At 41.5% G+C, this 16821-nt stretch overlaps 1 protein-coding gene across 1 annotated transcript; it reads right to left on the bottom strand.

The window, feature by feature from the left end:
- Positions 1 to 2462: 2462 nt before the first annotated feature.
- Positions 2463 to 16316, bottom strand: snx18a (sorting nexin 18a). Its single transcript, XM_059337116.1, has 2 exons — positions 14357 to 16316; positions 2463 to 3821 (listed from the first exon to the last, which is right to left on the bottom strand). Exons 1-2 carry the CDS (start codon positions 15873 to 15875, stop codon positions 3568 to 3570), a joined length of 1773 nt encoding a protein of 590 aa, XP_059193099.1. The 5' UTR covers positions 15876 to 16316; the 3' UTR covers positions 2463 to 3567.
- Between the last annotated feature and the right edge of the window lie 505 nt (positions 16317 to 16821).

Genomic DNA, 16821 nt, shown 5'->3' with positions numbered 1-16821 from the left:
TGTTTCTTATTAGAGCTGAAATGCTACATCTGGCTCAATAGACAAATACTCAAAAAAAACAAAACGATTCAATCTCTTGTCTCCTCTGTTTTCACCTGTCATGCTCTGCTATCATGCTCACTCACAGCATCTGAGAGGTACGTCCGTTGCTCTTGTGGCCCTCCGTTTCACACACTTTGTTTCACACGCGTGTGTGTCTGTGGAATGTGGTCAGCTGCTGACGCTTCGGTCTCATGAAAAATCCAAGTCTGAGTTGAGAGCTGTTGTTTCCTGCATGCTAGACTGTGGTGAGTAAGACGCCCCCTTTTTTCTGAGAATAACTGCACTGCACTGAAGATGAAGACCTCACTCAAAACATTTGCATACATTACAGAAAATAGCACAATTCTTATCATATGTAGGTTTAATATTAATGCTCAACATTTACCAGTTTCACTGATTCAGAATGACCATAGCTCATGGCTGGAAAGAACAAGTTAAAACAGGAGCACCCATTTCCCCAGGCATTGGCAGTATAGACAGAAAGCCTGAGGGGTGAGATTACTACAAGCTGTGTGCATCTTGTTTATCGAGTTTCTGTAGAAAATCAAAACCAGAGAATACAATAGAAAAATAGAGATTAGGAAAAAGTGGAAACCGATTCCCATGTGACAGGATATTATTAGTCATGCTAGCAGTATAGCTCTACAGATGGCAATGTGGGTCTGTCAGTCAGTCGACCACTTTAATCCAGAATTATGTCACGATTTATTTGATGAGTTTTATACAGACACTCGTGATCCCCACAGGGTGAAATTACTGAACTTGGTAATTCCCAGACTTTCCCAGCATGCTCTTCTTCTGTTTTTTAGTGTAATGTCTCAAAAACTATGAGATGGATTGCCATGGATTTTTTTGTGCAGCGATTCATGACTTTTTGTGCCACAGTACTAAATTCTTGCCCTAACACCAGCCCTATCCAATCAGAGCACAATGTGAGCTGTCAGTCATGATGTTATATCCCTTTATAGCATCAAATAACTACATATACACTTGTAGTTCTGAGTCAAAGATTTGACAACAGTTGTATGGCCATGACACTCTAGAGATCCCTAAACTTTTAATCCAGCCCCATCACCAGGTAAATATTTTAAATGACCAAATACTAAGGCCTGTACTGTACGAGGCTGTACTTTGTGTTTCTTGTTAGTATATGCATATGTTAGCCTGCTAACAGCCTAAACTAAGAAGATGAACATGGTAAACATTATACCTCATTGAACATCAGCATTTTAGCATTACTATTGTGAGCATGTTAGCATGCTGATGTTAGCATTTAGCTCAAAGCACTGCTGTGCCTAAGTACAGCCACACAGAGCTGCTGACATGGTTGTAGACTCCTGTTTACAGAATGTTATAGTCATACTGGATGGTGACATTAATATCTTTCTACTGAGAAATGTCACAAATATGCAATTATTACAAATCAAATTTGCCATCATGTAGATACCTTGGTAGGATAGTAATAGCAACCTTTTGCTGGTGTGAATACATTAACTTCTGAACATATTTACAGCTTCTTTCGGGCAGTGGTGATGAAAACTGCTGATCTCTCATCTTCTGCTCTCCATCACATCAGTCAAACTGGATTCTTTTTATGGGGATAAAAAAAGACACTGCACTACTGCTGATTTGCCTCAAGATAGAAAACAAAGGACCAAAAACAATGGACAAAACTGTCGACGTGTGCATCAGGAGAAGTTTTCTGACCATCTGTGTGAGGAGAATATGTTATTTCCAAGAAGCACCGTTCTGTTATCGTGGTTATAGGTGGTGAAGATGATAGCTAATGAAAAACTCTCCCATTTATTTTTGACCTTTTCCTGTTGACTACGTGTTCACTGTCAGACGCTCCGGCACTTTTAACAGTGGCCAGATGTCCCAGATGGCTCAGATGGCTGGCCGTGCTCTGCGCTGTCAGCAGATCTGCGATCTGAGCCTGAGCTTAGCATGAAACACTGACACGGCACACCAGTCCTCCAGAGACGCAGCCAAGGAAACCTGCAGAGCCGCATAGTTTGCTCTCTTTGTCTTTCTGCCATTATAAAATGGTACAGAGGCTGCATTACATGGGTCATATAAATACTTTTACAGTGCCAGTGTCCGAGGCACTTTGAAGGACCGTTAAAAGGCAAATTAAACTGTCAGCACATACAGTTTTTATTGTCTTTTTCCCCAGTTGTTCCTGTATTATGGCTCATAGTCTGGACTGAAGTGATCAAACATATCCAGTCCAAATCACACAAACAACAACAAGTTATGACATAATTAAGTATAAGTACTTGAAGAAACACACAGGACCAAGCAACAGCTTTCTGTGAAGGAGGAATTTATTTTGCGTCTCTGCTTCTATATTAATCTCTTTGTGATGTAACCAACATCACAAAGGTTAAAAACAGCAGTATAGTTGACCTGTCTAGAAGTGTGCTATTATAAAGACTGCATTATTAAAACAGGTGAGGAATCCTCTACCCTCTAACAGCCTGCCTCTGAACACTACCTCAAAACTAAACCTGAAAACAAACGTTTTGCTGACACATTCAGGTATCCGGCATCGCTAGTGTCCATCATACTCGTCCCTTAACTCCACAGTGCTGGCTGTGCCCTGTGTAAGGCGTGGGCTCCTATTGTCAAAGCAGGTAAGTCGCCCCGTGATCCTGATTTTGTCACACTGTGAGTGTTAAAAATCAATGCTGGGGCCACTTAGGGGGAAAAAAACAGCAATATTATCTCCCATAAAAGACACTGCCCTTGTTTATAGCACAGTGATCCTTTTGTTTTTTTCTTCAAAGACTGCAAACTTTGTAGCTTTGTAAAAACAAATAGAATATATTTCTACATATACAGTATATAAAGCTTTTTTTAGTAACTAGTAACAAAAATGACCAGAGAGACGTAATCAGAAGGCACAGCGAGACAGTGGTGACAGCGGCTGCTCGGCGAGGAGACTGTAAACAATTCATCCTGTTTGTCCAAGGAGAGAGATACCAGGAAGGGCTTGAGTGTTTTCAGAAGGCAGTGTGTTAGCCACTGGAGCATCGCTGCTCCTGGAGTGGCAGTCACTTGTAAAAAAAAAAAACTGTGTCTTAAGGCTAAAAACACTTGATATATGAAATGTTGCACCAGGTGTCTATGCAGCAGCAGATACATGGTTCTCTCTCTGCAGATCACAACATTGATTTATTCACCCATCCACCAGACCAAGTGGTGCACCATCATTATTTTTGACTCTCATTAAATCTAGTAGTTTGTGTTACAAGTTGGCCTAATGTCATTAAATTAAACATCCTCTATTAAACATCCAGTTCCCAAAAAATGTGGCCACCACACACAGAAACCTGGATTTCGCTTGAAATGTCATTATTACTGGAGCGTCATCTCCTTGAATGTCCCTCCCTGCTGGTTGAACAGCATTCACCAGTATGTGGTACTGGCTGTTGTTTGCCAAAACTCCAGTGGCGGGCCAAGGGAGGTGCATGTGTCATTGATCACCAAGGTCTGAACCGACGGGCTGAGACGATCGGTCTGTTACGCGTTGTCATATTTCTGCAGAGCCTCCTCCAGCTTCCCTGTGATTTTTTGGAAGAAGGCGATTTGCTGCTGCAAGTACTGCTGCATCTGGGCCTTGAAGTCACGCACGCGGATCTGGTGGAAGTGCTGGATCTCTGCCAGCGTGGCGCAGGAGATGATGTTGCAGCGCTCGTCGATGCCGTCCGCCTGCGCCCGGTCCATCTTGCCCTCCTCCACATGCTTCTGGCTCTCTTTCACCTTCGTCAGGGCTCCTGTTTGGGAGCAAGAGCAAATATAGCAATCATGATTTACGGTTTGCTAAATGAGTACATTTCCAATTGTAAAAGTGCTTCCTAGGGTGCATGTTCTGCAAATGGAAAACCACGCCATTTATTTATCAATGTTCAAACACCCAGATACTATTTCAACCCATGTGGGAAAACAGTAGGCAGCAATTTTAACAATGTTCCATCCTTAATACTTTTATTTCTTTAAACATTTAATCCATCAAACAGTCACTGACCTACAGACTCTTCCACAGGAAAGTTAATTAATAAATATACCCAAGAGCACAGCTCGACAGTAACATTTGTAACTTCAAGGAACTGGCCAAAAATAGTTTGATGAACAGTTTGTTCCTGTGAGAACCAGAGCCACATCCGTGTCTATAGTTAGTGATTGTGAGGGGGGCAAACTCTTAAGAATATTTATTACATTATGTCACTCCAAAGGCCTTTCCTAAACAACCTTTTAAGGGGATTTTGTTGGCAGTTTGATACCATCTACGTATGATTGTTGGCAATTTCAAGGACATCATATGAACAACTGCCAACCAAATGTGAACAAGTCTGATTTGTAAGACATAGCTATTATTTACAGCTGATGTCACGTATAAGCAATTCATCGAGTGCGAGGAAGGACATATGAGACTGATCTTACATTGTTCATACTTCAACTGCTATACAGGGACAATGTTGTTTCTTTATTTCTATGTCTTCTTAACGGATCATGAAGTGGTGAGGATGCTGAACACGCAGCTTCAGTCTTAGTTGTCTAGCACAATATCATACATGTACTAGCCATTAAGAGCGTAATTAAAAACACAATAAGTAAAATCTTATAGACTCATACAAAAATGCCTCACAATCATCACTTTTGACCCACTAAAAATGTATAATGTTGTATGTATGCAGCAACCCTTCCCAATGCCTGTATACTATATTTTCTTTTCATTTTGCTGGCTGATATTACTTGTGTTTCCATTCACTTATTTGTATGCGCATTTTGAACCATCACATCAAAAGGCTAAATGCAATGGGCAAAATAATAAAAGTGGTATTCATTTGTGGAGAACAAAACGGATAAGCACAGAAACATGTTTGCCACAGAGCTTATTTTCTGCAATGATCCAAAATTCAAGAAAAAAATCCCATAGGTGAATTCTAAACAGACCCCATCACGATGCTACTTCCGGGGTGGCCTACAAAAATATGTAATTTTGTTTCCTCTCTATTAGAAATTGTTGAGCGGAGTTGAAGGGGCCAACTTTGAATGTTGAATGTTTACCAAAACAAAACAATCCTACTCATTCTGCCTTTAAGACCTTTTTCATGGGTGTCTCAGTTTAAAAATCACATACGAGACATAAAAAAGTCAGTCAGAGTCTATTTCATGAAGCTAAAGTTAGCTTAGCTAACCAGATAAGGCTAAAAAATCTGCAAGCAAAACTTATTTCTAGAAAAGGGAGCTTTTTTCTTATTGTGTCTTACACATCATTTCATCAAAGTATGGCTAAAAAAAACAATATTTCCCCTCATTTAGTTGTTATTGATGAGTTATTGATGCTCTTTGAGTTCAGCTGTAAGACATTGATATGATAACAAATTGAAATAAACCCTGAGAAGGTCAGTTTGCACCTCTATTGTGCATTTAACAAGAATCTGCACCTTGCAGAAAAGAAAAATCCCACATAACACACTCATAGTGAGAGTTTCCACTCTGCCAAGAAGAGAGTGGGGCTGTCGTCACTGTCGTGGGCTCTTGTGGCAAAAGGTGATCACACTTGATGCTTTACAAACTTCCCATTTTGCACATATCAACCAACTGTCACTGCTGCTCTGCTCCTTTTAAAGGGAAACTCTGCTGAGTTTTGCTTGCTGCAGAACAAGCCTCCAGCCATACTGGTGCCAAAACAAGAAATTAGCCTACAAGTTTCCAGACAGATGGTTGTATGGGAGCAGAAGGCAGGGTCAAAACACCAAGAGCAGATGACAGATGACTTATCAAACTGCTGACATTTTGTGACCGAGTAAAGGAAGAAATGTCATGAGCAATAAGTATTGAATTGAAAAGCAAGAGAACTGACAGGATATGACCTTCTGTCGGATCTAACTACTTAAAAATGTTTACTTGTCACAGCTGGAGTCGGAGAAAGTCCCATTTCTTTGAGATGTGACGACAATGCCAATGTGATTTCATAATTTCTTATAATTTGTGCTTGTTAAAATTATTTTCCAATTTGTTACTTGATTTATAGGCCAAAGAAATTAAATCTGAAAGACATTTTTTTATTAACTTTGCAGCCCTTGTGATATACAATCACAGAAAAAATGATTAGACCACCCTTGTTTTCCTCAGTTTATTGTTCATTTTAATGCCTGGTACAACTAAAGGTACATTTGTTTGGACAAATATAATGATAAGAACAAAAATAGCTCAGAAGAGTTTCATTTAAGAGCTGATATCTAGACATTTTCCATGGGTTTCTTGTTTGTTCTTGTTCTTCTTTCCATTGGTTTTGTTTATTATCAAGATAACCTTCGGAAATGGCTAGATATAAGCTCTTAAATTAAACTCTTATGAGCTAATTTTGTTGCTATCATTATATTTGTCCAAACAAATTTTAGTTGTACCAGGCATTAAAATAAACAAGAAATTGAAGAAAAATGGTGGTCTAATAATTTTTCTATGACTGTATATAGTCTCATGAGAAAATTGAAAACAGTTCTCAACAGAGACAAAATAATCAGCAGATTATCTGATCATGAAATTAATTATAATTGTAGCCCTGAGATGTTTTACATGAAATTAAACACAAAACCCGTTCTGTTCCTTGTTAATGTGACAGCAGCATTGGTTGACTCAATACTTTGAAATAGAGTGTTAACACTCATATGTTGTAATTGTTCAAAATGACACAGATAACATGTAGTAAGATATGTGCAACTCCACAAACGTCAAAACCAGCTGACAATGTCATCCCTGACTTCCTGTATTGGGCCTATCATGTGTTTTTCTTGTCAATATGTGAGCTTAGTCACCAGAATTCTGTGTAAAGTCTGATTCAGCTTACTTGTTTCCTGAAATGTGAGACCACAGACTCTTACTGACCTAATCCTGCACTTCTTTTGGCTTCTGTTTACCCTGAAAGTTCACAGAAATGCCAACGACTGCCTTTTTTCTCACTCTCTGTTCCACTCACAACCCTAAACATGGAAGGCTATATATTACAGCACACAGAGCAATGAAATGGTTGACAGAATCCCCCTGAACAAGAAATCTCTTTCTCCCTTCCCCACAAAGTCTGCCTTTTGGCTGTCGCTCCCTCAGCTGCAGTATAACCCAAATCTTTGAAATTCCTTTAACGCACAACAGACTGAACATGACAGAAAGAGAGGCAAAGATAACACAGGGAGCAGAGACACGGGGTGGAAGAGAGAGAGACGGGAACAAACACAGCTGTCCAAAGACTTAAATGCCGATCCCAAAGGTGTTTACTGTACCTTAAAGGACTCTGACTTACTGTGTTTTAAAAGCCCACTAATGGACTAAGGAGGAATAACTGTTTCCATGGAGACTTTATGAGAAAGGCAAGAGTTCAGTCACAGACGATGGTGTCAGCAAACTGTAACATCATTTTCACAGCTGCTGCAAGTAATCTTTGCAGGCCCGCTGCAAAAACAGAACCACCAATAAGACGCTGAGTCTGGCTGTAAATAGGCCACAGATATAGAAGATGTTTATTTTTGAAAATTGCGTCAATTAATCTATTTTCTATAGTCTATCAAATGTCAGCAGATCGTGAAATATATCTCTTAGTCCATGACCTAAGACACCTGTTTGTACAATTTTCCAGGGTTGCGGGAAGAGTAATTAAATACAGGTAAGACCACATTTCATCGTAATAGATGTTCTTTTAGATTATGAACTTGTTTTGAACAATGTTCTGTTGCATCGCTGCTGCTTTTGCTGTCTTTGGTTTTCACTGCTACTGTGTGACTGACAGGCTGTAAAAAAGAGGTGGACGTAGCTTCCAGGTCTGACTATACTGGTTGCAAAAATGAAGTCTGACTGTATAGATGTCTATGAGAAAAGGATCCTACTTTCACTTGATCTCAGTGAACTCAGTAAACATTTTCCAGAAGAATTTATGATCACAATCGCTACTTTCATGTCGTCTTTAATATAAACTGATGTACATTTTGTAAATGATGGTCCCATCTAAAGTAAAATAGGTGATAACGCAGGTACATTTCAGGGGACGGCTACCTTGTGATTGACAAGTTGCACCCACGGCAGCCTGTCAATCCTGATAGTGGCGTAGTAATGCGCATCCATGGCACTGTACATTTAATTAGCACTGAACTTGTTTTAGTGTTTGTGTCTTTCAGCTTTGACCCTTCCCCTCTGTTTTCAGTTCATGAAACTCAATTGTAAATTTTTTGTCGTCTAAAGGAGTCTTGTCCAGCATTTGGTTGTACTAAAAGACACTAAGTGCTAGTGTTAGCGTTAGCTGGTGACACTGGTGAGTTTTGTCGGATAGTCCATTTTTGTTTTTTACTGGTGTGAATGCTAAAATGAACCAAACTCTGGTCCGCTAAAAACGAGGTTCTCGGTTTGCTGCAACCAATGGAAGGAAGTTAGCCAAAACTCAGCACATTCTGAGTTGAATTTGGGCAGACAAGGTAGTAGCAGGCTTGAAAAATGTCTCGTGGACAGACGTGGTCTAATGATGAAGTAAAGCGTGACATTTGTTTAAAAATGCAACAAGGTTGCAACTTCACCACTGAATCACACCTAGTCCATCAGACTGTGTGAAAGCAACCTTAGTATTTGCTATGCTAATGATAGCTGACCCCGCCGAGCTGGTCACCACCCTTTTGTCCAAATGTGGCCACACCAACTCAAAACGGCAGTCCACAAAGCAAGAGACATCACACTGACTATGTCCACTTGTTTTATATATTCCATGAAAATTACTAGACAATGCCACTGTTGAGATAAATAATGCTGTTGTGTTAAAGATATAGAGCCACTGATTACTGCCCAACCTCATCATCGCCTACAGTGATTAATGAGGTCTGTAGCATACTGCAGTGTCATGCTATTATAAGAAGACATCATGATGAGCGCCTCTGAAGAAATCCTCCCTGGGTGTATGGAGGTGGCATGGAGCCCTCGTGGACTCACTGGAGGCTGCGCTTCAGCTCTTACGTAATCCGTGGTTACACAACACCGAGCCACTGCGAGCCTGTGACCTGAACAACCAGCGGCAATCCCCATCTCATCCCTCCGCCACCTCACCGTCCATTCGGTCATCACAGGACATTTAAATAGCCTGTAACAATATATCAGACAGACCCGCAGTGTTTGCACAGGAGTGTCAGCTGAAACGCTGACTCAGCAGGAAAACGTGACCCCTTTGTAAATGGGTGCTTTCCCTAACTCGCCTGCCATTGTTTTATCACTTCATGTGGTGATAAAACTGTGATGACATCAGACAAAATACAGCTTAGTGATGCCCTTAATAGATACAATTAACAAAGGAAAGAGAACACATAAATAAAGATGGGAGTAAAGGAGGGTGAGCTCAAAAGCCTTACACCAACATAATTACTTATTAATCTAATCTTAATTCATCACAGATTGTCTTTGGCTTACTTTCCTTTGTGGTCTGTATGCAGTCTATGCTTTATAGCAAAACTATAAACTACATTCAAGCTCATCAGTGTGTGCTCCTCCCTGAAAACATCTATTTTGTTAGCGTGATTAAGGCTTGATATGAGTGTTTTTCTGGGTGGTGTTCTATTATTTTAGCTAAATTGATAACAAGCCTGGGACCTAAGTCAATTTGATGTTTTTCCTCTAAGAAACCCTGCAGGCAAGATCAATATTGTCACACTGAGTAAGTATTTGGACAAGAACTTACAGCAGCATAACTGGTTGCATTTCAGTATCCATTTAACAAACAGACAATGTGAGCTGTTATAAAAAAAGAGACATGTGTTTTCACCTCTGCATGAGCTGCTTTTTTAGACCACAATGCATGTGGTCAAAGTTTTATCAGTCAATTACCCCACCCTCTTGAGCTTCTATAATGCTGTATAAGATTACTATTAAAAACGAATAGCTTATTTGGTAATCAGCCACACCAGAGTTAACCCTATCTTAGGATTTGTAAACAGCAAGCATTTATAAAACCATTCTCCTCTCTTCCTGTTCCCCAAGAATCAACAAAAAGGCCACAGTATCAGACTAGGACAAAAATAAAAGCTACCAAAATAAAGGATGTCAAAACAACACCAGATATGATGTTAATATCATGAAGAGTCCACACTAATGGCTAATGGGGTCCCTGCAGAGAGGTGATGATCAATACGTTGATGCTCACATTTCACTGGTCACTTCCAAAGGGACAAATAAAAACCTGCCTTGTGTCTGCAGTCGTAATGAGACAGATATAGAGAGCTAAAAATGGAATTGAGTTGTTGATAAGACTGACAAGCGATGCTTTGACAGGTTTCTGCTAAAGAGAGCAACAGTGATATGACAGCGAAATGACCTCTTAAATAAAGCGAATGGACAGACTTATTAGCCTCAATGTGGGCTTTTAAAGCTGTTTCAGTTACCGTATAACTTTCTGACTGACCTCAACTCTCGGTTATTGCTCCACCAATGCATGAATACAGCACTATCCAGTCCTGGCTGACCTACTTGGCCATATAAGTTTCTGTGCAACCACTTTTGTGGCGGAAATGTCTACTCAGGTCTGTGACAACAAAGGATGTGGCCTCGCCTCTGTTCAGGTGTCTAACTGGGAGAGGATTGCAATAAACCACACTTCATTACAGAAGAATAGCACTCACGGACATTTCCTTCGCACATTTATCAGGAAAGGCGTATTAAACCAGAGCAACAGACGGGATACACGTACAAGGGGATGGAAAAAGGAAGTGTTTTATTAAATATATGAGAGGCTAGGAGGAAAGAAAAGGACACAAAGGGCCTGAAAATATTAAAATAAAATAAACTGAGAGCATGTCCATGGCTGGCGTATGTTTAAGCTCCCATTTGCACAATATTGTCTTCACACAGTGAAAATCAGTGTTTATGGCTTTTTAAAAGCCACCTATTCTTACTAATTACAGACTTTCACTAATACAGTCTTTCACTGCAGCATTAACACTTGTCAAGTGCTGGATGAATCTACAAAAGTATGACTGTCAAGTACCTTTGCAAGGGTATTTGCATTTAACGCTCGCTGGAAGCCTGAAGGCAATTTGAGTAACAAGCAGTCATTCAGCTGTCATGAACCAATGAACTATTTAATATAATGGAGGTATAATATTTACCTCCTGCACATTAAGGTATATAAAAGTGGCATGACCTATATTATATATAGGTTGTTATACAAGTTGTGTACTTACATTATCCGAAATGTTTCAAACCTAATTTTAACAAAGGTAATGGTCCGATTTATTTGGTCATCTGTCGATGGCGACATGTCCTCTTTGCGTCAATGGTGTAGTTGTTCGTCATAAATTAACTTTGTATTCAGTTTTAAGCCACATTTTTACAATAAACTATACTATACTATACCATATATCTTGGCTGTTTTTAACTATATGTTTTAACCAGATAAAGGATTTGCGTTATTTGATGTCTGGGTCATAAGTTATCAGATAAACAAGCTGAGCAAACACTGATTTTTAAACCTGAAATGGGTTTATTCAGTGTTCTCCAGTTTTCCACCAGGTTTGATGTGATGGATGGCATCCAGCCAAGATTCTCTTACTGCATTGTGTAATTATTGTCCCAGATCTTTTCTGAAAGACATTGCTGTGTACTGTAAATTTTAGTTTGTAACCCGGCTCCCATAGAAAAAGGACCCAGCACAGCCCAAATATGCATGTGTCGCATAGCACTATGTCACAGGATTGGTTTCTCTGATTGTTTGTAGTTCTATCCAGGGGCATTATGGTCTGCACTCATTGATAACACCCCTTGAAATGAAAGGTTGTGATACAAGTCTAGGTTTTAATCACTGGGTCTGTAAAAACTTCCTAAACACTTCCTAAACAGGAGAAACTGACTGCAATGATGGCGAGGGGAGTAAACACAACAATCCCCATAATCCCATGCTACCTCACGACATCACCTAACTCCTTTTTTTGTTATTGTTTTGATTGAGAGACTACTAGCAGCAGAATATTACATATTGTGTGTTAAACTGTAGCGATATATTACTGTCAATACCATGCAGCATAATAGATGCACAATAAATACAAATGCACATAACCTCTTGAAGATACTGGAACAATATCGTCCAACAGTAGGAGTACGGGAGATTACACTAAGATTCTGCCTGCACTTTCAGCCGTTACTTTTCCTATAAATAGAAATAAACTAGGAATGCATTCTTCACTTGCATCATGATTTAGGGGGAAAGGAATGCACGCATGAAAGAAAAACAAGCTCAACCGGACTCAAAATAAATAAAGGAACTAAACAGCCTCAGTCCACTAAAAACATGATGAGATCAAAGTAATGTGGGATTCAATATGCTGTACGCGGCTCTGCTTTCATCTGCTGCACACCCTGTCAGCTTTGTTTCCAGTCTCTCAGTGTGGTGAGGCCCTGTTTCACTGCACTCTGCCATCTTTTCTCAACACTGTGCCCGCAGCAAGGTCTTCCATGTGTGGTATCGAATCACATTTCTTATCTGTGGTATTGGGCTGGGCTTATCACAGCAGACTGTTTAAAGGGCTGTGTCACCTTATTTAGGCTGCGTGCGGCGTAAGTGGCTGACTTAATTTTAGCTGACTGGGAAGTTTGTGTCCCATTGCAGCCTAAACACAGTCTGTCCTGTTTCCCCAGTGTTGTTGGACTGAGCAGGCCCTGTGTGTGTAGGGGGACTCAAATGATAAACCAAGATGTCAACAGGCAAGAATCCATGTACCTTGTAAATTAAATACTGGACACCACACAGGGGACTTTGACTGGAAGAGATTATTTTCCTATCCTGATCTGAGAACCATGTGATTTCAGTAAGTTCGAGCACTGAACATAATGCATGAAATGAGAAGGATTAGTTCACCTCATCCTCTATAAAGGCCCATCTTCTCTATATATGGTGTCCTACATGGCACAGTTTCAGGTTCGGTTTTCAATCTCCAGCTGGCAGTGACTGAACAGAGTTTCATTCCATGTGATTCAAAGCGAGATTTAGTAATGAAAGCTCCGTTCAGCACATATATATGCCCTGAAAGCAGCCAGCTAGGTATAACCAACATGGAGGAGGAACAGTTATGTCTGAGTTGTATGTTTCCTTTTAGGTTATCATTCTCTCCGTCCCATCAGAAGGAAGTGATTGTGCCACATCCCCACATATGGTAAACAGCAGCAAGAGCTTCCCTTCTAAACACAAATGCTGTGCCTCTTGCATAACAGTGTTGCCTCTCATGAGAATGACATTTTGCCTCACAATGAGAACAATCATCGGTTTCAGGTCATGTAGGAGGCTGGCCCAGTTAGTCTAACATTGGCTTTCTGTGCTAAAACATGGACAATCATTTATGAAGGATTCAGCTGTAAACGTTATTTTGCCACGAGTCAGGTGGGGCATTCTCCGTCACCGGAGCACTAACATGTAATACTTTGTATGTAACACCCCGTAATGGAAAATCACACTCAGCCAAACGGGTGCCGCCCATTTAAATCAGCAGGTGGGACGAACAGGGGCAGCAGCATGTGATGTAAACCATTCCCAAATGCAAACACGGCCTATTTGTTTTGCAAAGTGACATCGGCTAGAAGTGTAACCTGACTGCTGTTGACAAGTCTGACAATTGAAACCAGCTCAAACAAATGGTGCTTGTGTATCTATTTTACGAACTACAAACACACTTATTTCTTTACTTTAACACATGTTGATTGAAACTCATATAAACTTGTGGTAGAAAAAAGGTTTGGAAAACCAGATTTATTGTCACACAGGTACCGTGTTGTCCCCATATAGGGATGGTAATTGGTGAGATTTTATTGATACCTATGCCAGTCTGATTCTTTATCGATTCGCTTATTAATTCCTGGTTAATTTTTTGTGTGGACAAAAAGTGACAGTCTGTCAAAGAAGCCACACCATGGACTGTTTCTTCTTCTCCATTATGACATTTTTGTTGCAAGTTTCCAGCATCATAGATGCACAAGTTTGACGTCATTGTTTTGCGATGCACAGCATGCTGGCATTGATAAGAGGAGTCATAAGCTTAGCAGCATATGATTCTGATGGATCGGACAATTTGGAACCGGTTCTCAGTGTTTTCTGTCAGATCTATCTCTAATGTTGTTCTGGGCTTTGAATTGATTGTATTACAGATTGTTTTACAGATCGCCCTTGTTGTGATAATTTTCAAAATCTATAGGCTATAAGAAATGTATATAAACGCATAAGTAGGTTACTTAGAGGCTCCTGTGAAAGTAAGAGTGAGAAATGTATAGAACGTGAATGACAGTGTTGTTATTTTACCTTTCTGCACATGGATGATGTCTGGGTAGTTTGCCAGGTGTCCTTGGTATAGAGCTAACAAATCCATGATGGGGTCCAGATCCTTGCTGGGCTGCTCAGCGAAATAGTCTCCGATGGATTCATATGCCTCCCCAGTGAAGGAGATAGCCTGGTTGAGTCCAGTAGAGTACGATTGCTGGTCCATCTCAAAGGCTTGACTGAGGACTTTGAATGACAGCCCCACTTTCTGATACTCCTTCTTAAAGCCAGTGATCTGCTTGCGGGCAAACTCGTTGGCAGTAGCGTTGAGCTGCAAGGTGCTGTCATCCATCCTTTTGGTGAAAGTCTTGAATCCGTCTATTTTGCTTTCGACCTCCTGGAAGTCGAGCGGAGCCGTGGGGGTGCTGATGGTGAGGAAAAAGTTGGCTCCGACCATCTCGTCCTTCTCCGCCTTCCTCTTCCCCTGCTTCCAGGCCTTCTCGTCTGTGCTGTTGCAGGTGAGGAAGTGCTGGAAGACATCACACCTGGCCAGGACCGGGTGGCTGGTCATGTGGTTCATCCACCATATGAGGCCTTTCCTCCTCTTGGAGATGAAGTCCTCCTCAAAGCGCCCCGTGGCCTGCTTCTCTGGGATGTGTGGCACTGAGATGACGGGAAACTTCTCCACCAGCCGAGCGTACAGCCAGTCAAAGTGCTTATACCTCCTGTTCACCTGGTTCTGAGTGTGTGTGGGCGTCAGCTTATAGGAGATGTAGCTCTTCATGCCCTTGAACTTGGTCTGTTTAGTTGGGTCGTCTATTGTGCAAGCGAACGGGTACGGGTTCTCCTGCCACTCTGGACCATACTGACCCATCACCACGCAGATCTTGTCCCCATCCTTCACAAAACCTGAGGCCTCCCCGAGCACAAACGCCTCTCCTCCGGACTTCACAAAGGTTGAAAACCTGTTCAGGTTTCTGCTGACTGTGGCAGAGCTCTTTGCTTGCTGTGCATTGCCTCTTGACATTGAGGATGTTGACACTCTGTAAGTGGATGGCCCATTGCCTTCATAGTCATGATACCTGCCTCCTACGGTGCCTGGCTCATCTGCAACTGTAGAGCTGTCATCCCAGTCATCATCCCAGTCATCATCGCTCCCCTGGCTGGCCTGCTGGTAAGTTTGCTGTTGCTGCTGTGGTTGTGTGGGGGCTGAGAAAGTGGCGAAACTAGGCGCAGACGGTTTAGAAAAGTTCTCAACTTTATTCTGAGGCTTATAAGAGCCGTCAAAACCTCCCGATGGGATATTGGCGTACCGGGAGTCCTGGTAAGTGTCCCCAGATGTGCTGCAGCTGTTGTTGTTGAGCGTGGAGGCGGCGTCGTTCCTCAGGATCTCCACGTAGGACGCGGGGAACAGTCCCCTCTCTCCGTTGCTGTTCGTGCCCTCAAACCAGCCGTCAATGTCCTGCTCGCTGTACAAAGTAAGGACTTCGTTCTCCCTCACCGACACCTCCCCGGGATTTTCAGAGTTGAAGTCGTAAAGCGCCCTGGCTCTGAGCGCCATGATTCACCCACACAGCTGGAGGAAGAGCAGGGCAGCGGGCTAACTTATGGCTGGCTGACCGGGACAGGAGGGAAGCGCAGCGGGCAGCCAGGCTAGCTCAGTCAGCCCACCCGAAACTACTCCTCAAACTCCACGGACAAACTTCTCGCGGCGTGAGAGAAAAGAAAATCCTGTTTATATCCCTCTCTGCACGGACCGTTCTCTCACTCAAACCTGAGGGGAAACGGCGGTGTTTTTTAATCCAGAGGTTGCAGCGTGCGAAACTGTAGCGAAGGTATTTTCCGCTGCAACAACAATAACATCAACACTAATCTGAGCTCCTCCGAGCACAGTCGGACGCTTCTGCCTTCACGCGCTGCGCAGCAACCGCACGTCGAGCAGGCTGAATAATCGAGGGCGGAGCTACAGGATGCTGCTGCAATCCACCCAGACAACACAAATCAACCGCCTGCCTCTGCGACAGTAATAAACTTCTCCCAGACGTGTTGAGTGCTTCATACGCCCCAAAATATGCCACAGACAAGCTTCACCACCCTGAGAGGAAGGTTTATCATATTTAAGTGCAGTTATGAGAGCAGGGGGATGACAGGTAATGCCTCATTACACGCTGCGAATGCTAGCAACTTGTAACCAGGATTTAAACATACACTGAAAAAAAGAGATTTTTTTTTGGCCCTGTAATTATTATTTCAATCATCTTTATAAATTCTACAAAGAAATACAAATTTAGTGCTTTTACTTTAAAATAGCAGTTTTTCATGTAGTACATTACTTAGTGACTGTTTGTTATTATGTGTCCTCAGTTTTGTATGTAAATTGAATCATTCGTTCCAAATAATATTCACTAAACCAGTTCATTGGCTTAATTAGTTGATGTTTCCAAGTAAAATGTAATTGAGGGACATCAGTGAATCTGCAATTTACTTGTGTATTTTCATAAAAAAAA

The sequence above is a fragment of the Centropristis striata genome, chromosome 7 (genome assembly GCF_030273125.1).
Source record: "Centropristis striata isolate RG_2023a ecotype Rhode Island chromosome 7, C.striata_1.0, whole genome shotgun sequence".
NCBI classification, from domain to species: Eukaryota; Metazoa; Chordata; class Actinopteri; order Perciformes; family Serranidae; genus Centropristis; species Centropristis striata.
This window is presented reverse-complemented; position numbering and strand designations above follow the sequence as displayed.

Excerpts from the sequence above, each read along its gene's own strand:
- snx18a (XM_059337116.1), bottom strand. The coding sequence starts at position 15,875 with ATGGCGCTCAGAGCCAGGGCGCTTTACGACTTCAACTCTGAAAATCCC. Across the intron at positions 3,822-14,356 it reads CATCATCCATGTGCAGAAAG|GAGCCCTGACGAAGGTGAAA; the intron begins GTAAAATAACAA and ends GCTCCCAAACAG.